Source organism: Solanum verrucosum, unplaced genomic scaffold, assembly GCF_900185275.1.
Source record: "Solanum verrucosum unplaced genomic scaffold, falcon-dt-bn FXZP01000036.1, whole genome shotgun sequence".
Lineage (NCBI taxonomy): Eukaryota > Viridiplantae > Streptophyta > Magnoliopsida > Solanales > Solanaceae > Solanum > Solanum verrucosum.
The window spans coordinates 530,619-553,040 of NW_026020253.1; the positions used below are offsets into that span (position 1 = coordinate 530,619).

A 22,422-nucleotide genomic window follows, 5' to 3' on the forward strand; every position below is an offset into this window, starting at 1 on the left:
ATGACTCAAAAAGTCATAATTATATATCTATTTATGGAATTTAACCTATGGCTCAAAATGTCATAATACTATTTCCATTTATGATATTTAACCTATGATGTAATTTGCGTAGACAATATATAAATAGCAAATCTTACTAATGTTGGAAATCTCAATTTTCCAACAACTTATCCCAAAACAAATATTTGTAAAAGACAAACGTAATAAATCACAATTTTTATCTTGTTTTCACATTTTAGATTCTGAATAATTTCCCCTTTAATTTATTGTGATCATATTTAATGTATCTATCACAAAGTCAACTTATTTTCTACTATATAAAGAGATCACTTACTATTGATCATATAACATTTCTCTATCTCTGCTCAGCAATCGAAAGGTGTGTAAAAATCTCTTTTATATATCTCTTTTTTCTTTGTTCTATTTTAGTTGTTTCTTATATAAATTGATTTGGTAAATAATAAACTAAACATATTAAGACTTGTTTTTTTTTTTGTGTTCTTTTTTGTTATTGAACAAAAAATTAGCAAAGAAAAATGACAGATTCTGGGAAAAAACAAGTTGAAGAATCATCAACCTCCCCAAAAAGTCAAAGGCATTGCCACAAGTATAACGTGGAGAAAACTCAACAACTTGAAGAGTAAGAGCAATTTCATTTACAAAACGACAAATAGAAAATTGAACCTCCATGTATGTTCAATTTTTTTTTAGTTTCGTTTGCTTAAAGATATGATGTTATTTTCCTAAGAGACATGAGTGATTAAATAAAAATTCATTACCGATATGATAATTTATTTTCTACAGTTTTTATGCATTAATTTATATTGATTTTATAGTTTCCTTTGTTTTCTTTAATAATCTCATTCATATTTAGTAAAAGATCAAATTTGCTATTAAATTGTTTTGACTGAATTGCTAAAATGATTCAAACATAGTTTTTTTTTTTGGATGATTGATCTACTGTGTATATACAGAAATGGGTTGGGTTATTCTTGATTATTCATTAAAAAGTTTACCATAAAGAGATGAATTTGTTAAATTTTAATGTTTTTATGTTTTTTGCACACAATAAAACACACTTTCTGGTGGATATGATATCATTTTTGGGCTCAACTAATTTAGATTTGCATCGAAAAGTCTTAATTTGGAGCCCCACTAATTCAGATTTGCATAGAAAATTCTACTTTACGGTCCAACTAATCTATATTTGAATTGAAAAGTCCCACTTTAGGACCCAATTAAGTCATATTTGTGTCAAAAAGTCTCATTTGGGGGGAGGGGGTGGGGGACGGGGGAGGGGTTAAAATGCTCCCAACCAAAGATGATGACTCAAGTTTCAAAAAGCAAATACGAGGCCTCTTAATAAAGATAAATGAGTACTTATCATTCCTCAATAGCTTGATGAGTATGTGATACCCTCTTTAGGGCGTGGCTAATCCAAATTCACATTGAGAATTAGGTTCATTTTGGTGGTAAAATCTTCTCTACCAAGGACAACTTTAATTCTACCACTAGAACCAGAGACCCTAATTAATAATAGAAAATTACTTACCAATTAACCATATCTTTTAGGATGTATACAAGGTTTTTATTAATCTTTTCATTTTTAGCTTTATTTTTTTGAAAAAAATTAGGCTAATAATGTATTTCTCTTGTGAATATTTAAATGAAGATTTTTCAAGAAATGTCAACGTCCAAGTGAGGACCAGCAAAACCAATTGGGTAGGAAAGTAGGGCTTGACCCTAAACAGATCATGATTTGGTTTCAGAACAAAAGGGCTCAAACAAAGGTAATTTTAATTGATTTGTCCTTTTACTATAAATATAATTATACTTAATTGATTTCTTTTTATTATTATTATTATCATTTACTCCCAATGAAGAATTATTATGTATTTTTCATTAATTAATGCAAAAAAAAAAAACTAGAAAAAATGACTAGTTAAAAGTAGAGACGGCTCCATGGCAAGACTATTGAATGGCTTAGGTTAGGCCCCAAAATTGCTTCTCTAAATTTTGTTAATTTTTTTGGATGTGTAATTAAATACAACAATTTCTTACTATACTATTTATCAGTCCATTTACTTTTTCACCTTTTTAATTTTGTTTTCCTCTTTATACAACAATTCTATTATTGACTAATTTTATTTTTATTTTCCTAAATCAATTATTTATTTGTCTTATTGAATTTATCAATAGATTTGAAATAAGTCATTTGCCTCAGAAATATATGAATTTGATTAAAGAAGTTCAAATATTTATCATTCAGCCTCCAATTCAATTGAGCTGCAACTCATTAAATGGTAGAATCATGTTAAATTGTTCGAAATGGATGAAGTCTTTAACATTTTCCGAAACTTATCAAGAAAATTACAAAATGGTCATCATGTTGTATTTCAATTAGAGTTTGAGAATTTAGTTAAAGAAAAATATGTTTTACAACTAGAAACTATTTTTTTTTAAGTTTCGTTGATGGATGAAAGAAATCTTAAAATATTAAATGGGTAGGTTGACCTAGTTTGAGACTAGTAAAAATGAGCTGAATAAACAAATGAGAAGGCTGTAGATTATTTGGCATGAGTTGCGCTTAAAATGGACCACTACCCAATTTTCCAACTTTAACCAAAAACTCCATTTTTTAGTTTATTTTCTTGTTATTTTTGTAATTATCGTATAAACTATATTTTTTCTTCTTTATGGCTGCATTTAACATCTCAAATATTTTTTAATAAAACTTATTTTTTATCAAGTTCTCGTATGAATCAGTATCTCTACCTGAAGAGATAATAGTAAGGTCTGCATATTTTCTACCTTCTCCAGATCCCACTTTGTGGGATTTCACTTGATTTTTATCGGCCAACTTTTAAACATGCTACCTTTAGTTGCACCCCAATTGATCCCCCATGAAAATATGCCTAGCCAAATCTTTCAAAATTTGAGTGTGTTGGATAGATAATATTTTTATGGCTACTTTTTTTCACTCATGTAGAAATAATCCATCAAAATATATATTGCATATGAGGAACAAAATATACGTTGTTCAAAATGAGAGCGAAAATTTTAACTTTTAAGCAATGATGGAGGAAAAGATTAATAATTTTTACACATTTTAAAAAGGAAATAATAGTAGTTTTGGTCCTTTAATTATTATTAAGTACATATACCTTCGATTAATTGAAATGTACATTTTTTATTCTTATTGTAAATATTCCCAAATTTATTATAATTATTGATCTCCCCATCACTTAATTAACTATGTGTTATATTAAGCTTGTATTGTTATTCCATATTTAATGATAATATAGTTTTGAAAAGTAGTTCTTATGGCATACAACTTTACATACAAGAATTAGAAACACACATTTCGATTAAATTTAAATCTAAATGGATTTTTCAAATATCAAAAGGACCAAAATCAAAATGTTTCTAAATTTTAGGAATGAAAAATGATATTATCCCAGGAACTATTAATTTCAATCTCTTTATACAGCTAATTAGCTCATGATTCTGATTTTTTTTTGACTTCATATATATATATGTGTGTGTGTGTGAGATTAATTTTTGTTAAATATATATTTCCTCAGGCAAAAGATGAGAAATCAGACAACCATACTCTTCGCAAAGAAAATGAATTTTTCCGTTGTGAGATTATGGCAATGAAAGAGAAGAAGAAAAATAACATGTGCCCACAATGTGATGGTCCATCCATTGGAGAAGAACAAAGAATGCGTAATTTAGAAAATTTGAAAATGGAAAGTCAAAGGATGAGAGAGGAGGTAAACCTTTAATATTTTTGCTGTTTAATTAACATTTGTTGAACTTATGTTGAGCTGCTAATGCTTCTGCTAAATTGTTGTCCAAGCATTCTACAGATAATCTTTTTGGTATTGGTCTAAGACTTTCCATCATATCATAAAATATTTTGTTGCACTTGTTGATTCACAACCTTCCTCTTATCACCAAATTTTCAAGAATCATTACCTTTTCATAAATCCCAACATATTACCTAAGGTGTGATGTTCAATAATATTCTATGGGAATTATTCTTAAACTTGGTGTTAAACTAGGCACTAGATACATTAGCCAGAGACATACAATGATGTTGAATACCATAGAGCTCTCAAAATATCCCATCTACAAGAACATGAAGATTATTTTCAAGGTGGCCCTTTGCACAACAGTAACACTTTAAAACGGTGTTGATTTTTTTTTTTCTAGCATTCGGGTCTCTGGCCCAATCAGCATCAGCGTACATAAGAAGTTTGTAGTCTGAGTTGCGAAGAATTCGAAGACTTGAAGTTGATATGACATTAAGATATTGTTATCCTTTTAACCACCTTCCAGTGTTCATCAGTAGGTTCATGCATAAACTATGACCGTTTATTGACATCGTAAGAAATATTAGGCCGTGTGAATGATAAATATTGTAACTTACCAAGGGTGCGCCTGTAGAGTGTAGCATTAGCAGGTGGAGAACCATCAGTTTCCCGAGGTAGTTTACTGGAGCACATTGGTGTCAAGGCTCCTTTACGATCTTGCATATCCAATTCAGACAAGGTGTCAAGATTGTATTTGGATTGAAAGAGAATAAGACCATCTGACACTTTTTTAACTTCGACACCCAGAAAGTAGTCTAAGTAATCAAGATCCTTGATTGTTTGTGTGTGGGTTTCATGAGTGAACTGGGTTGGCTTTGTTGTAATATGTTGATCGTGTTTATTGCCTATGTTATCTATTTTTCTATGATTTTGTCACCCATTCATATTTTATATCACTGGAGTTGGCCGATGATCCTACTAAGTACACTTTGAATTTTGTGTACTGATAGTTCACTTGCTCTTTCTCTTTTTGAGTACATGGCAAATTTCGGCGGCTTCTTCGCAACCTCAATTGTGATTCTAACACTTGTTGAATCCAAACGTGAGCAACTTCTTCCAAGATACTATAAATTCCTCTGTTCTGTCTAGTCCATTTTCCAAACTTAGACTCTAGTTGTTTTGGGGTTGCATCCCACATCCTAGACAATGCAGATGTTTTGATACACGACTTGTAATTTCTAGGGTGTTACTTCCCCAAGGTTTGGTGATAATGATTTTTATTTATGATATTAGTTTTAAGTGTTGAAAACTACTCCCTTTTTGTTGTTTAGTTGATGGCATGTTAGTAGATAGCTGGTTCTATCATTCCAGGCTAGTGTTGGTGCCTCTCATGATGGGTTGAGTCATAACAGTTTTGTTCTTTCTCTCTGCGACTCCTTTTTGATGAGGAGATCTTGGAAATGATAAAATTGTGAGAGTAGCCTTGCTCATTACAGAACTTTTCAAATGTGTTATTTTCAAATTCTCCTACATATTCACTTCATATAGAAGTAGTGTAGTATCCAAGTCTCTCTGTACTTTATCATAGAAGAATTCTAATTTTTTCAAAGTATCGTCTTTATGAACAATAAATATAACCCAAATAAATCAACAAAAATAATCAACAATGATAAATGCGCATATTTTTTCATCGATGCTTGTAGTTTGAGTGGGACTGAAAACGTCCATATGAAGTAGCTTCAAGGTCTTAGAAGTACACACAATATCTTTTGAAATAAAAGAATTTCTAGTTTTCTTACCCTTTGGACATGGATGACAGATATGGTACTTGGTATGATCTTGCTTGGGCAGTCCAAGTACCGGATCATGTATAGCTTGTTGTTCAATAATACACATGTATGAATGACCAAATTTCTTATGCCAAAATCCAAGGATTTCCTGATACTTTTAATGGAGTCTAGGACATACACATTTTTGTCTCTAATTCTAGGTAGTAGAGTTTTTTCGATGTTGCCTTCAATAACACATCATGGTTTTTTGAATCTTACTTCAAGCTTCGCGTCATATAGTTGATTTGTTCAGAATATTGTATTTTAATCTATTCACAAGATACACATAAGTAATATTGCAATATTCATTGAAAGTAAAATTACCTTATACCAATTACAATTCCTTTAGAGTAGTCTCCTAATCGTATGTTTCCTCCTTCAATAAATTTAAATAGGTTTTTGTTGCCTGTCATATGATTCGAACATGCACTAATTAAGAAAATATCATTTTCCTTCTGACTTCTTGTGGTGTTCCTATAATAAAGAATAATTACTTTTTGTTAGGTACCCATGTTGACTTGAGTCTTTGGGGATAGATTTGAAACAAGTAGAAATAGGCTTGAGTCTCCACACCCATCTCGGAAAATAAGAAAAATGAAATTTGAATTTGTACTGTTTATGACTAGATTTTTCATAATGCGTAATAGAAAGACTGAGAAAAGGGTTATTCAGTGACTGATATATAAGTCGACTTTCTAGAACTAGGACTGTCATTTGGGGGCTCAAGCTTAGTTGACTTGGTATTGAAAGTCAACTAATTTATCCCATCAACAGTGACACAATTATAATAGATCATACTAGGGGAAGATTTGTCAATAAAAGATTTCTTACTAGTTGACTTATTGGAATGAGGAATATATAGCTAGGGTTGTCTCCAAGCTTAATAACTCTCCAGACTCTCACATCCTAAGATTTTATGAATGTCTCCATTTTTACTTTCCAACGAGAGAAATGTTTCTCATTGAAGCAACGAGGTATTATTTATCAAGTTCCTTTTTGAAATAATGCTTCAGTAGTAACTTAGTTTTACATGATCTTTTCTCACTTCTTGTTAGGAAATAAGTTGTGAATCTTGCTCTGATAACTATTAAAAATGCAAGAGGGTGTGGGGGTGAATTGTCCTTATTCTTCCTTTTTTTTTGTCGACCGACTGTTTCCCGTAGTTTACTTATGATATATGCAAAACATGTCAACACACATGCAAGAATAGAAATGGGAAATGTAAATTTGACACCAAATATTTTTATTGATCCAAAATAGATTCTAGTCAAGACTGCAATGATGTAATCTTCTTGTTCTTTGAATTTGTTCTTGTACAGAGTTGGAGTGTATTTCCTACGACTATACTCAATCAGAATCTTTTGATACAATAGCCTTGCAAATAATATTTTTCTCTCCTCTCTTTTTTTATTGCAATTCGTAACCATAATCCATCAAACGTAAGGGCTAAGGCCACAATAGATGGCCCAGAATTCAGTCATATTCTTGCTTGTAAAATCTAGATTCTCAATGAAATACAATGCGTGTTTAAGAATAAGATCAAAGAACATGACAATGTTTAGACTATTTGTATATCTTTCTTCTCCTTACCGTGGCCTTTTTTTTTTATAATAGTGGAAGAAGCCATTGGAGTTATTGAAGAGAAGGAAACCAAAGAGATTTAATTCCTTGAAAAATGAGCGAGTGATCTTATTCCCATTAATAAAGTGAAGTCATGATTGACTTTCTAGCTAAAATGATTATATGTGAATCTTCTGCCTCAATGTTTATTCTTTCCAAGAGAGAGAGAGCCAAATTGCATCCCTTAATTGCTTCCTTAGTTACCGAGATTTGATTGGTTCCTTAATAAATGTCTCATTGAGTTCTTCTTGGTACATGATTGGTTGACAAAATTGCTTCCTTTCATGATGTCTCATTTAATATTTTTTGGTACTTGATGGATTTCACAACATACCTTGTTTGGCTTTTCAGGTGTTTGCTTCCTTTTTCTTTTTTTTTGATTAATTTTCTTTGATGTTCCGTTTTGTATTTACCTGCACAATTTAAACAGTCATCATTATAATCAACACTAGGTTTGGAGGAGAATCTACAAAAGAAATTTGAATATGTAATATTTATGACCAATTTTTTATAATAATAATAGTCAAATGCCAGAACTAGGGTTTCCCCTTTGAGGATCAAGTTCAGTTGACTTGTTATTGCGAGTCGGCTGGTTTATCCTGTCTGTAGTAACAAATTTATAATAGATCATGCTAGGGGCAGGTTTGTCACTGAGATTTTTTTTTTTACTAGTTTACTTATTGGTATGGGTCGAATGGTTAGATTTATAATAGATTATTGTTTCTGGTTTTAATAGTAATCTAGTCCTTGTTCTTGTGATAACTTCTTGTTTGTTGGATGCCTTTTAAGTATTGTCCATATTTTTCTGTGTCTGGTCATTCTTATTTGGAATGTTTTAGATGCATACTGGGTATTTTTTATAATGTTTCTCATTTCCTTGGCTTACTAATAGGATTCTTGCAAAAAGAAAATGGTATGTTTCATTTTTCTATTCATGATGAAATAGCTTCTCTTTTTTCTTCTTCATTTTTGTCAATATTAGACTTTGGACTTGTGACATGTTCTTTCTTTTTCTGAGTACTACCCTGATTCTCTTCATGTTCATGCTCTTCCTGTTTTGTTTTCCATCAATATTATTGGTAACTTTATTCTTTTTTTTTCCCTCCTTGGGCATCTTTATCCTTAGCTTTCCTTGGACATTAATAGCCACATTTTTGTTGTTCCTCTTTCATTGATAACATCTTTGCTTTTTATCTTTTTCTTGGCGTCATGTAACTGCTTCCTCCTATTTCTTGTACCTTTTCTCATTTACTTGTTTCCCTCATTAAATTCCCTCTTTGTATGAGTCGCACCTGCCCTACACAAGAGAGACGACCGTCATTTCACAGTAAATTAATTGAATTAAAAGAATTATATACTTATATTGTTAGCAATTATTTACTGTATCTTTTTGCATTGTCAAAGACATGTTTGTAATAAATAATTACCGATTATAGTAGGTAACTTAACAATTTTTTTTATTTTGCAGCACTTAAGAATATCAAGAATCATCTCAAGTTCTCGTGGAATATCTTTTGGGATGGATTCAAATTTGGCACCATTGAGTTCTACTCTTGGATCTCTACCAGATTCCTCTAATGATTGCTTGTTGAGCCAAATTATATGTGGATCTCCCATTGGATATTATCCTCATTTTGATGATCAAGAAAAGAATTATAATGAAGACAATAATGTTCGAGCACAATTAATAAATAACAATAACATCCCAATTATGTCCTCATTACCACAAGAAAATTATGGTATTCATCACGATAATAGGGAAAAATCACTTTTTGATATTGTTGATGCTGCTGTGAAAGAAATGCTTGTACTTTTGGATGTGAATGATCCAGTCTGGGTAAAATCATCAGGTAATGAGAGGTGTTGTATACATCGTGAGAGTTATGATAGAAAATTTCCAAATTCATATCGGCCTTATAAATCATCCACTACTCGAATTGAATCATCAAAGCATTTTGGAGTTGTGCCAATGACTGCAATTGAGTTGATCCCAATTTTTCTTGACCCGGTAAGTTTTTTGAACGGTTTCATGCTACAACAATTTAATTTACGAGTGATATTGTATAGTTTGGGCTTAGGCACATACCACTTTAGAACATGTTAGTAATAGAGTCTTAGGTTTTCTTTGTTATATATATAGCTCCGTCTCATATATTTAGCTGAGTTAAAACTGTGTGTGCTAGCCACTTTTTTGATAGATTTTTGAAAAGTAGACAATGTTTAAGAATTTATTGAAAATTGGTCGCTTTTGATGTGGCAAGACACCATGCCAATGTCATGGATTTCAAACATGACAAAGTGAGGAATCCAAGTTAGTGTTATGACTTTTTGAAATGTAGCACACTTACGTCATGGATTCAAAGTCGACTAGTTTTGAAAATTTTGAATTTTTTTCAACGACTTTAAATTTATAGTTATTTTTCAGTAGGCCATTTTATTTTTTCTCCCATACAATATTTTGATTATGAAGAGTTTAAATGGAGCGATAGACATGGCCAATGAGCATTTGAATAGAAACTCTAATTACTTGAAATTATTTTGAGGTGTAACTATTATTGTTTAATCATTAATTATATACTTAAAATGATTGATTTTGTATATCCAGATTAAATGGATGAACATGTTCCCCACTATAGTCAGAAAAGCTAGGAATATTGATGTTTTTAATCCTGGGAATATTGAAGGCTCTATACAATTGGTAAATTATTAATTATTTTCAATTTTTCCCCCTAAATTCAAATAAATATTAAAATTGCTTTTTAAAATAATCTAATTGTTTTTTGGTTCTTGAAAACAGATGTATGAACAATTGCATATTTTATCTCCTTCAGTGGAAGCTAGAGAATTTTTCATCATACGCTGTTGTAGAAAACTTGATCAAACAACATGGATAATGTTGGATGTTTCATATGATTTATTCAAAGAGATTCAAACTCATGTACCTTCTTATGCTTGGAAGTTTCCTTCTGGTTGTGCAATCCAAGATATGGGCAATAGAGGAAGTATGGTAAGAATAATTTCTCTCTCTATATTTTTTATTTAAAGAGGTAGCTTAATGTATTGACCTCCTTCCATACCGGGTTCAGGGAAGGGCAATACCACAGGGGCACACAACTTTACCCTGCATTTTCACGAGAGATTGTTTTCACAACTCGAACCGTTGGAAGATATATCACTATTTACATGTAGCTTATTTTCAAAAAAATATGTTACATAAGTAAAAGTTTACATGTACCGATGCTTGTATCATGATGTCTATTTTTCTTCATATGATATAATTATAATCAAACCTATATTGATTCTCGATTTATCAAATTTTAAATCTTTATATTATGTTGTTCACGCTTCAAATATTTGTCTTTGGACGTGCCTTAGGGACTGATTAAAGTGTCCTCATTATTGGGACAGAAAATGATCTTTTTGTCACATGAATAACGTTGCACATTCCCGCGAACAATATTATAAGTTGTATTTATTGCATTATTTTCAATAACTATATTTTTTAACATATGCTATGAGAGTCGTCAGACCTATGAGTATTCTTAATTTAACAGTGTTGGACCCCGACCCATATTATATTGTTCAAGTCCTAGATATTTAAATCTAAGCAAAAGCAGATGACTAGTTTTCTCCTTTTACTGTCTTAAACAATTTTCACCTTATAACATACACTATTAAATATATGAATTTTCAACATATGTTCCAATCAAAAACATTTCCAATGATCCAACTAATTTTGCTTTCGTGATTTTTTTTCCTTGTAGGTTACGTGGATTGAACATGTTCAAGTAGATGAAAAAATTCACTTTAATGGTATCTTTAAAGACATGTTGTGTGGTCATCAAACATATGGAGCTGAAAGATGGATTGTTACACTTCAAAGGATGTCTGAAAGATATAATTTTGCAATGGGTGCAACATGTCCTACTAAGCATGATCTCAAAGGAGGTTCGATTTTATATCTCCTTCTTTATATATTTATGATTTCAAATTTTAATATATTAAGGTAAGATAAGGATCTATGTAAAAAAAATATTGTCACCTCAAAGCGGCTTGAATTAAAAAGACAAAATCTTGATGGAGCTCAAATCCATCTCTTTTTCTTTGTTTATTTGAAATATTGCCTTTGTTTTTAAAAGTTTTCTTTTTCTTCAAAAGTGTGTTTGGTGTGAAAGAATTTTTTTAAAAGAAAAATAAGTTTTTATTTTTTTTTTATTTTTTATGTTTGATTAGAGAAAATGTTTTCCAACTAAAGGGTTTGAAAATTGATCATCTCTTTTATTTTTGGGTAAAAGATATTTTTCTTTGTAATTATCTCAATTTTTAACTCGAAACATGTCCTTAAAGTTTTGTTTTTTTAAGGATATCTTTGGTATAATGATTTTTGTTTTAAAAATATCAGTCATTTCTAGAGAAAATATTTTTCTACCAAAGAAATGGGAAAAATGATGTCTTTTCACATTTTTTTTTGGAGAAGTCATTTTTATTCATAATTATCTAAATTTTTTACGTTATATCAACACTTAAACAATACTAGAACATTACTGTCATCTTTTAACACTCGAAAATATCATCAAAACACCTATCTGGCTTGCTAATATTATTATCAAGGATCAATCTTCATTAAATGTTTCAAAATACTCTTTTTTTTCAAAATAAATTATTCTCTAAAAATTGACTTCTGTCACACTAATTAAGCACGCCCTAATTGATAAGTCCATATTAATTTTTTTTTTCAGTGGTTTATGATATTCCAAAAGAGGTGAAAAATTTGATGAATCTGTCTCAAAGGATGGTGAAGTGTTTTTGTGAAATCCTAAACATGACAGATAAATTAGATTTTCCAACTTCATCACAATTGAATAATGGAGATAGGGTTTCTATAAGAAAAAATATAGAAATTACCGAACCACAAGGCTTCATTGCCAGTGCTGCTACTTCTCTATGGCTTCCCCTTTCATTTGAAACTATTTTTAATTTCCTCAAAGATGACAATACAAGATGTCAGGTATGTATCAAACCTTCTTAATAATACCGTGGTTTGTTCAGATATTTTTTTTAGTTGTTCAATACAAATTTTGTTATAGAGAACATGTTAATATAACATAATATTAATATCGGTTACGTTCCAAATAAAGTTAAATGTTATAGTGAAATGTTGTTGTTAACCATAGGTCTGTCGGTATGCATCTTTGAGCCGTATATTCAATTTTAATGCAATGAACCAAACGTCCTATAGAAAATATTTTTGTAATATCCATCCCTTTATAACTTATTTAATTTCTAACCAAACGACCCCTAAAAGTACCCTTATGGATTAACTTCTTCAATCCCTGTGTTGATTTTAATGTGAAACTTGCAAAAAATTCAATAAATATGATAATCGGAACTTATTTTTAAAATTAGAATAAGTTCAGTATTAAGAATCTTTGAAACCATTAAGATGAAGTCCTCAATTCTATTGATATTTTAATATTGGACTCGTTAGATACATGTTCAAGTGTTAGCATTAATTGTGCATGATTTATTTTATTTTATTATATGGTCTTACAATACTCATGATCTTATGAACTAATTTTTCAGGATCAAGTAATGAGTTTGTTTATCATCTTTGGTTTTCATTTTTTCTTATTAGTGGGATGTTTTGTGTGGTGAAAATAATGTTATTGAGAAAGATAAAGTACAAACAGGAACTTCTCTAGAAAATAATATTACAATCATTCAGGTATTTGTCAAATTTATTTATTTATTTATAGTTTACTATTTTCTTTTTTAATTATTAGGTAATGATATTTCAATATATCTGAAGAATAAAATAAATGTACTTATGATTTGTATTCACATGCAAAAATATCAAAATTTCTAACTTGTATCTCCCCCCTCCCCCCACACTTTATTGTTTTAATCTATGGTTATTAAATTAAAAGACATTTTTTGGGGTCCAATTTCACTTTTGAGTTGTAGTAAATTAAACACAGGAAAACAAGACCATCTTTTGATGCGTTTAATTTATACACTTACAATTTGAAAATCTTCTTCACATTATCATAACTTAGCCTATTATAGAAAGTCTTCATTTGTCATATTTTCTGGATTAATAATTACACTTGATTTTCTTTCTTTTTATTTTTTAGGTGAACTAATTCTAATAAATACATATGACTATAAAAGGGACAAGAATTGATTATGAAATTCATCACTTATATTTAACAAAATTAGCTATAGTTAACAACATTATTTGAAAATACATTATTCGATGGAATTAGAGATGCATTTTTTGTTGTTTAGCGTAAAAAATTGTCCCTCAGAAATTCTTAGCTCTTCTTAGTGCTTACACTATTTTTCCTTAAATTGTTGTAATGTATGCAGCCTTATATGCCAATAGAGAACAACATGTTAGTTCTTCAAGAGTCAAACATCGATGACATGGGAGCCTTTTTAATCTATGGAACCATTGATTTATCAACATACAATTCAATTGTCAATGGAAGTGATGCAAAAGACATTGCTATTTTGCCCTCAGGTATCATGATAAGTCATGATGGTCGCCTCGGCTCAGATAGGAACAATAATGGAAATGTGCAAAATGGTTCAATCTTGACAGTGGCTTTGCAAAAATTAATTTGTGCCGATAATCATTTAATCTCTCAACACCAACAAATGGAGGCAGTGACTTATATTCATAACCTTTTGAGCTCTATAGTTTTAAAAATCAAAGCAGCATTATGTTACTCTGATTAAAAATTATGATGGTTTAATTTGATGTTGTTATTTTATTTTATTGGAGATTTTAAAACTTAAACAAATTAATATGTTTGAAGATTGATGTATTCCCTTTTTTATGACATATGAAAATTTCAAGATCGTGAGATATGTTATTGCTATTATTTTTTATATTGATAGACAAAATTTTGAAACTATTTATTTGTTTGATTATATAAGTTTTAGTCTCTTTGGCCAAAGTATCAAAGCGCTTAGAAATGTGTGATTTTGAAAAATATTTTTAAAAAGGTAGATATTTGTCTTTAGCTCCTGAATTTCCTAAAACACCTTTTCTGGTAATTATGTTTGTCCTTTGTCATGTAACAATTTCAAGCGCTTCTGATTTTGCAAGACAAATCTAATGGAGTTTTTTATATATATATATATATTAGTTTTGGTAACGTGCCTTGCACGTTTGACTTCTAGTACTGTATAAAATTTATATAGGCCTAACTCATGTATAGAAAACATTTGTAATATCAATTTCCAGATAACTTAAAAACAGTAAGATATAATATCATCATATGCATACAAATTGAAAAAGTTATACAAAGCAATCTATTAATAAGAATAAGAAAGAATAATCGATAAATTAAAAATTATATAAAATTATAAGATGATAAAATACAAAAGACGAGTGGACTAACATTTTATGTCCAATTTATAAAGGAAGAAATTGTGTACATCAAAAAGTTGAGAATATGAAAGTAATAAAGAGAAAAAAAGATAAATTTACCTGATTTTGTAAATGAATATGGTTGTATTAACAATCATAATTAATGTGTATTAATGTGTGCCTAATTATGCCATTCAGTTGGTTGGTGGAATTTTCAGTTAGTTAGTGATGTCATAGTCAGTTAGCACACTGATTAGTTAATTAGATATTTTTTTCTCTTTCTTCATGCTAGTTGTTAAATTCACACATGTATATAAGTACTCTATAGGTGATCAATGAAAGGAGTGAGTTCTCATTCTACCACATCAAAAGTTTTTCTGTGTAATTTTTTTTCTCAACTCCCAGCTATGGCTTCCATGGTATTAGCCATGATTGAGTTCTCACCATTTGTGTAAACTTTTATATGGTATTAGAGTAAGGTTAGTCGATTTGTTCTTCGTCTTCTGTTGAATACATTGCTACTTGAATCTCCATTTTGACTAATACGAACTTTTGAGCTTTCTATATCGAAGCTCAAGTTTCCTTTTCTATACTGGTCATCTCTAGATCTTGGTTAGATCATAGATTTATTTTTGTCAAATAATTCACGATCAATTTATTGAGTATGTCCATGGCTGTCGACGATAACACATCCACTTCAAAGGGAACTAACACCTCTAGAAATGATACTAGTTGTGCCCTATATGTGCATCCCTCAGATAGCCCATGGATGATTCTTGTTACTGTTCAATTTTATGGAGCAGGATATCGATCCTGGAGAAGAGGATTCATGCGAGCTTCATTGGTGAAAAACAAATTGGGCTTCATCGATTAGAAGTTATGAGAAGCCAAAGGCAAATTCACCTCAATTGCGCCAATGGAAAAGGTGTGATGACATGGTAACATCTAAGATTTTGAATTCACTGATTAAGGAGATCTCAGACAGTGTGGAGTATGTGAATGATTCTGTTGAACTTTGGAAGGAATTAGTAGATAGATACAATCAAACCAATGGGGAAAAATTATACCAGATAATCAATGACCTCACACAAGGAGTGTAGGATATCACTGTCTACTATACAAGGATGAGAAGGTTGTGGGAGAAATTGAACACTTTGAGTGTGAAAAATAAATGCAGTTGTGTGTGTGTGGTGCCAAAGATGGTATGCATAAGGCAAAACAAGATAGACGTTTGATCCAGTTCCTCATGGGACTAAATGAAGTATACACAATAGTGAGGGGAAAAATTTTCATGATGAATCCACTCCCTTCCATGGGACAAATTTTCTCTTTGTTGATTCAAGAAGAGAAACAAAGAGAATTCAGACCCACATATTCAATCTCTTTGAATGCAAATGTTCTTGACAACAAAGGTCATTTAGGAAGGACTTCCAGAACAAACTATCAAGGAAATAACTAAACAGGTGGTAGTAGCAGTTCAGGATCAAACTATTATTCAGGTAGCAGTAACAGTTCAGAAGGAAACTACTATTCAGGCAACAATAGTAGTAAAAATGCTATAGTGTATGACTATTGTAAGAGGACAGTACACACAAGGGATAAGTTTTACAAATTATGTAGGTATACTCAAGGCAACAACAATCACAATTACAAGTCAAGGAACTACAATGATGGTCAGAACTTTAGGCAACAAAGCTCAAACATCAAAGGAAAAAGAGTGGTGGCAAATGTGCATGGTACTGCAAATGGCATGATGTCTTCTCGTGGAGAGGAACAACCACAAGGTAACAATAATCCAAGTGCTGGCTTTACTTTCACGCCTCAATTTCCATTAAGACGGAGTGATACCCGATGCCCTAAAGAACCAACATAGCTAATAATATTTCCCCCCTCTCTCTAGTATGTCGAATTACTTCATTATATGTTTATTACTCCACTATTGTGTTATTATCCTTCTATTTGCTAGTATAGGAATGGAGTTTGCAACAAGAAGTCTGGTGAATTCTCCTCTTAGTCAATTGAAGTCAATTGTGTCATTTAAGCTCATAGGAACTCCATTGATGTTACATAGCTCCTTATGTCATTGTCTTAAAGTTATTATTCTCATGTCTTCTACTACTAGTCCATAGTTCCAAATCTCAAAAATGATTATGACCACCAAAACAACAATCTTAAAGATTAAAGAAACTAAGTGAAACAATATGTATATTTATGAGTGGCAACCTAGGGAAAAATGCCAAGCATGGGTCGATTTCAATTGGTATAGAAGGGTGGTAGCTTAGGGGCGAAAGCCTAGCATGGGCCGATCCCAATTTCATTAGTTATGAGGACAACATCCCAGGGGTTAATATACCGAGCATGGGTCATCCTCTTCTACCACTAATCAGTTGGTCATTTGTATCACATGCCTTACAAAAATTATGATGTACAGAAAAGTAAAGAAAAGAATGTAACGTGCATGATCCCATAAGAGTAAACAAATGTGGTCTTCTTTTATGATCTTTGAACTTATATATTTATACTTGATTTCATATGAGCCCTTCTTTTACATATGTTATTATATTATATATTAAGTACATTTTTTCATATTGAGGCCCTCACGGGGGACGTTGCATTTCATGCTGCAGGCACATGTACTCCAACTAGTAGACCTCTTTAGTAGGAGCACATGTACTCAACTGTTATTGGTGAGGCTCCAGGTTGATTCGGGGCTTACCATGTCTTTGGCACCTAATTTGTTACTGTATGATAGTTAAGGGTAAGGTGGGGCCTTGTCATGCCCTAAACTAAAGGTTTCTATCTTTTAGAGGCTTTGTAGACTAATGTATATAGTTCAGTTGCATCTTGTCTCTTAACAATTTGTGGCCTCAACAACCAAGTCTAGTATATAAGTTTTGGGTCTACTTGTGTTGGTTAGTATTTTTGCATGATATATGAACTTGTCACAACTTCAAAATTATCATAGTTATATGCACAATAAGAAGAGGTTATATGTTGGTTCTTAGGGGCCTTTAGGGCATCGGGTGTTAGTCCATCCTAATGGGAATTGAGGCATGACAAAGGTTATATCAGAGCTAGGTTATCCTAGAGAGTCTACAAAGCCGTGTCTATGTAGAGTCTTGCTAATGGATGTGTTGTGCACCACATAAATAATGTGACATCTTGCAAGTTGGGGACTAGGAAGAAGCTTAAAACTTGGAAATAGTCTTTTTGGAAAGAATTAAAAATCTGGAAAATTTGGTTAAGTATGGAAAAATAATGAATTTTTGGCCAACTTTGAACAGTTATAACTCCTAGCTCAGAATGATCTAGGTGTGGTTCTAGTTATGGTTGCAAAGTTCGTGGATTGGTCATTCTAACGCCATCGAGTTTGCTCATTTCTGAGTTTGTATGAGCGAGTTATGCCCTTTGAAAGTTGGGCAGTTGGCAGAGAATCCGTCCGGAAATTGTAAGGGTATTTTGGTCTTTTCCCTAGCCTTGTCTTTGGATATATATTAAGGTGTAAGACTGATTTATGATCAGTTTTTCCCTTTTTAAAAAGAGTAAGAGTTAGGGTTCTTGAGAGAAAAGGAGAGAAAGGAGAAGAGGAAGCAAACTTCGTAAAGATCGTCGTGGTTTTCTTCGGGGGTGATCCCTATTAAGGTATGTGAGTTCATAGTGTTGGGTTGGTTCGTTCCCCCACATGCCAAGCTTGTTTAATTTCGAGAAAAGATTGATTATGTTTGATTGAAGTTGTTGGTTAGAATTGTTGAAGTTGTAGTTGTGTTGTGTTGTAGTTCTTGTTGGTTTGGTGTATGTTTCCGGTGGAGTTTTTGAGTTGAATCTAGTGTATGTTAAGGGTTTTGATGATACTAAGTGTTTGGGGGATAAAGCTTTGAAGTTTAGAAGGTTTAGAGTTGGAAAAAAGGAGGAGAAAAGTTGAGTTTTCGGGGAAAAGGGCTGGGGCGTCGCGCCAGCCAGCGCACCCCAAAAGGGACTCTGAGGTCCAGCCCTTGGGGCGCCGCCCTTACCAGAGCCCCAACCAGACCCCTCTGAAGTTTGAGGTCTGGAGCTCCGCGCCTCTCAGAGCACCAAGAGCGCCAAGTCTTCCCATTCCTTCCCCACTTTCTCATACATGTTCCTAGGTATTGTACCTATGTTCCCTAGTTGTTTCCAACACCCCAAGGTACGTTTAAATGTGAAGAACTCGTCCATAACACGTGATCAAACACCTTGAATTCATGATTCCAATTCAAGGAGGGTTAGTTTCCAAGTCAAGTGAAGTTAAGAGTTGAGTTAGAAGTTAAAGAAGTGAGTCAATGTAAGTCTTTAAAGTTGTTCAAGAGTCTTTATTGAATGTTTTAACTTCATTTTAAGGCTCAAGTTTCAAGTTAAGTAAAGAGTAAAGAGTCAAGAGTTTCAAGTTAAGTAAAGAGTAAAGAGTCAAGAGTTTCAAGTTAAGTCAAGAGTTTAAAGTTGAGTTCATTTCTCAAATGTTATTAGGGAACTATGTATTCCCAAAGAAGTTTCCAAATGTTTTTACATTTGAGTAAGAAAGGAACTATGATTCCAAAAGAGCCTTTGGGCTAGTTTTTAAGAAAAAGGAACATTGTTTCCAAGTGAGCCTTCGGGCAAAGTTTTGAGTAATTATCTCAAATAAAGAAAGATGTGTTTAAAACACTTATGGGCTAAGTATTTTTGGGAGTACGCTTGAGCACCGAATTGGAGACACGAGTTCATATTAACTCAACTCTCCATAAGAACCATGCGCCAACATGGGAGTTAACGGGTCTTACTTTTTAGATGAATCCGTAAGATTAAGCTAGTGGATCCACTTAGTAAAGTTAGCTTCCTATATCACGGCAAGGTATAGGATGGTCCTTGGGAAACGTGAGATAAAACGTTGTATCACCACTAGGGCTCATAGTGGTGATTGTCGGTTAAAGAATCTCCCACTAAAGTTATATTACTTTTATATAAGTAAAGTTGAGTTTGTTATCATTTTATCCTTAACGAACTAAGTTGTTTACATTATTTTACAAGCTTTATATATTGCATGGGTCTTATTGCTTTATATATTGAGTTCAATTATTCATTAGTTGAACAGAGCCAAGGTAAGAGTTCCTTTGTACTCCTTCCAAGCTTAAGTTGTGGTTTAGCTTTCCAGCTCGCATACTCGTACATTCAATGTACTGATGCCAGTTGGCCTGCATCTTATTATGATGCAAACACAGGTACCCAGGGCCAGCATCCGGTTCGCCGTTGATCTAGTTGAGTACTTCAGAGTCAGTGGTAAGCCTCTTTGCGTTTCGGAGGACTCGATTATTTTGTTCTCTTAGTTTTTGTTTTATTAGGATGTTGTGGGGTCTGTCCCAACATCCATCTCAGTATTATAGAGGCTTCATAGACAGTCAGTCAGTTGGTTTTGAGTCTCTCATCTATGTATATATGTAAATATTCTATTTTGGGACTCGAGTTGCCTTTTTGGCCAGAGTTTTATCAGTTAGGTTGTTTTATAACCTTGCATTGCATTGAGTTGCTGTCGAGTTATGTTTCCGTTGAGTTAAGAAAGCCAGGCCAAGGGTTCGCTTGGGGGCCAGCAATGGTCTTCGAGTGCCGGCCACGTCTAGGGTGTAGGCTCGGGGCGTGACAAACTTGGTATCAGAGCAAGTTCCAGAGTCCTAGGTAGTCTATGAAGCCGTGTCTATACAATCCTAGTTATCGGTGTGAAGCGCGCTATATCTATAATTGGGAGGCTACAACATTTAGGAAGATTTCTCATTTCTTTCACACTCATCTCGTGCGTTAGAGTTGATCTTTAAAAAGTTTCTGTCTAATCCGTGCTTACGCATGTTTCAGATAGTCATGCCTCTAGGAAGAGTTGGCAGAAGGCGTCTTCCTAGACGTTATGTTGATGAGCAAAAGTTACCTTATACCCCGGGAGTGCAACCATAAGGGGAGGTTTCTAATGCCGAGTTCAGAGAGGCAATTAGAATTCTGAGTCAAGCTGTAACAAATCAGATTGGTCAGCAAAGGGGAGTTCGACAGGAAGGAGCTGACACTACTAGGATTCGTGAGTTCTTGGGGATGAATCCTCCGAGTTTCATGGGTTCAAGCACTACTGAGGATCCAGAGAATTTTATTGAGGTGTTGAAGAAGATTTTCGATGTGATGCATGTGGCAGATACTGAGCGGGTTGAACTTGTTGCGTATCAATTGAAAGATGTTGCTAGAACTTGGTTCGACCAATGGAGAGGGGGCAGAGTTGAGAATGTACCACCTGCGAGTTGGGCCTGTTTTAAGGAAGCTTTCTTGGGGCGTTTCTTTCCTCAAGAATTAAAAGAGGCCAAGGTACGTGAGTTCCTCACACTTAAGCAGGCGTCTTTGAGTGTTAATGAGTACAGTCTGAATTTCACACAACTCTCCCGTTATGCTCTGGAGATGGTTACAAACATGAGGAGTAGAATGAGTTTGTTTGTTGCTGGACTGTCTTGATTGTCGAGTAAAAAAGGTAGGGCTGCAATTCTTATCGGGGACATAGACATATCAAGGTTGATGGTGTATGTGCAGCAAGTTGAGGAAGAAAAGCTGAGGGACAAAGAAGAGTTCAGAAATAAGAGAGCTAAGACCGGTAATGAGTCCAGGCAGCAGAAAGGTAATGCAAACCGTCCTTTCTTTCAACAAAGGCAAAGGGAACCTGTTCCATCATCTGCTAGTGCACTTGTACCCAGAAATAAAAGTGAGTACATTGGACAGAGTCCGCAGAATTTCAGAGCTGGACCTGCACAGTCTCAGAATAGTGTGGCACAAGGAAGTAACCAGGTTCTTGCATGTGCTAGGTGTGGTAGATTCCATCTAAGAAAGTGTCGTCAGGGCCAGACGGGTTGCTTTAAGTGTGGACAAGTGGGTCACTTCATGAAGGAGTGCCCAAAGAACAAGCAAGGTAGTGGAAATCTGGCCAGTAAGGGCCCAATCTTCTTCAGTTGTCCCACCAGAAAGGATGGCACCTAGAGGAGCTACTTCTAGTACCGGTGGAGGAGCAAATCGCCTCTCTGCTATCACCAGTCGCCACGAGCAAGAGAACTCTCCGAATGTTGTCACTGGTATAATCAAAGTCTTTACTTTTGATGTGTATGCACCCAGGAGCAAGTTTATCTTTTGTACCTCCTTATGTTGCAAATAAGTTTGATGTTCTTCCTGAAAGACTTTGTGAACCCTTTTGTGTTTCTACACATGTTGGGGAGTCTATTCTAGCAGAAAAAGTCTATTGCGAGTGTCATGTTTCCATCAATCACAAGAGCACCATGGCTGATTTGGTTGAGTTAGACATGGTAGATTTCGATGTCATTCTAGGTATGGATTGGCTTCATGCTTGTTATGCATCGATAGATTTTAGAACTCGAGCAGTCAAGTTTCAGTTTTCGAATGAGCTAGTCCTAGAATGGAGTAGCAGTTCAGCAGTGCCTAAGGGTCGTTTTATTTCATACCTTAAGGCGAGAAAGTTAGTCTCAAAGGGTTGTATCTATCACTTAGTCCGAGTTATTGACTCTAGTGTTGAGATACCTCATTTGCAGTTAGTTCCTATAGTAGGAGAGTTTCCAGAAGTGTTTCCTGATGATCTACCCGAAATTCCTCCTGAGAGAGAAATAGAGTTCGGCATAGATCTCATTCCAGATACTCATCCTATCTCTATTCCGCCATATAGAATGGCACCAACAGAGTTGAAAGAGCAGTTAAAAGATCTCCTAGAAAAGGGTTTCATTCGACCGAGTGTCTCACCTTGGGGTGCTCCGGTCTT

At 33.3% G+C, this 22,422-nt stretch overlaps 1 protein-coding gene across 1 annotated transcript; it reads left to right on the forward strand.

Moving 5' to 3' along the window:
- The first annotated feature begins 536 nt into the window (after positions 1-536).
- LOC125833093 (homeobox-leucine zipper protein HDG8-like) lies at positions 537-14,008 on the forward strand. The gene is made up of 10 exons (XM_049512239.1): positions 537-640; positions 1,673-1,790; positions 3,585-3,776; positions 8,736-9,275; positions 9,873-9,965; positions 10,065-10,274; positions 11,032-11,215; positions 12,007-12,275; positions 12,903-12,992; positions 13,637-14,008. The coding sequence occupies exons 1-10, from the start codon at positions 537-539 to the stop codon at positions 14,006-14,008; spliced, it is 2,172 nt and encodes a 723-aa protein (XP_049368196.1).
- The last annotated feature ends 8,414 nt before the right edge of the window (positions 14,009-22,422 follow it).

What these genes read in the sequence shown, in the direction of transcription:
- LOC125833093 (XM_049512239.1), top strand. Translation starts at nt 537, where the DNA reads ATGACAGATTCTGGGAAAAAACAAGTTGAAGAATCATCAACCTCCCCA. An exon ending in GTCAAAGGATGAGAGAGGAG is followed by an intron (nt 3,777 to 8,735) that starts GTAAACCTTTAA and finishes TTTATTTTGCAG; the next exon opens with CACTTAAGAATATCAAGAAT. An exon ending in TCCCAATTTTTCTTGACCCG is followed by an intron (nt 9,276 to 9,872) that starts GTAAGTTTTTTG and finishes TTGTATATCCAG; the next exon opens with ATTAAATGGATGAACATGTT.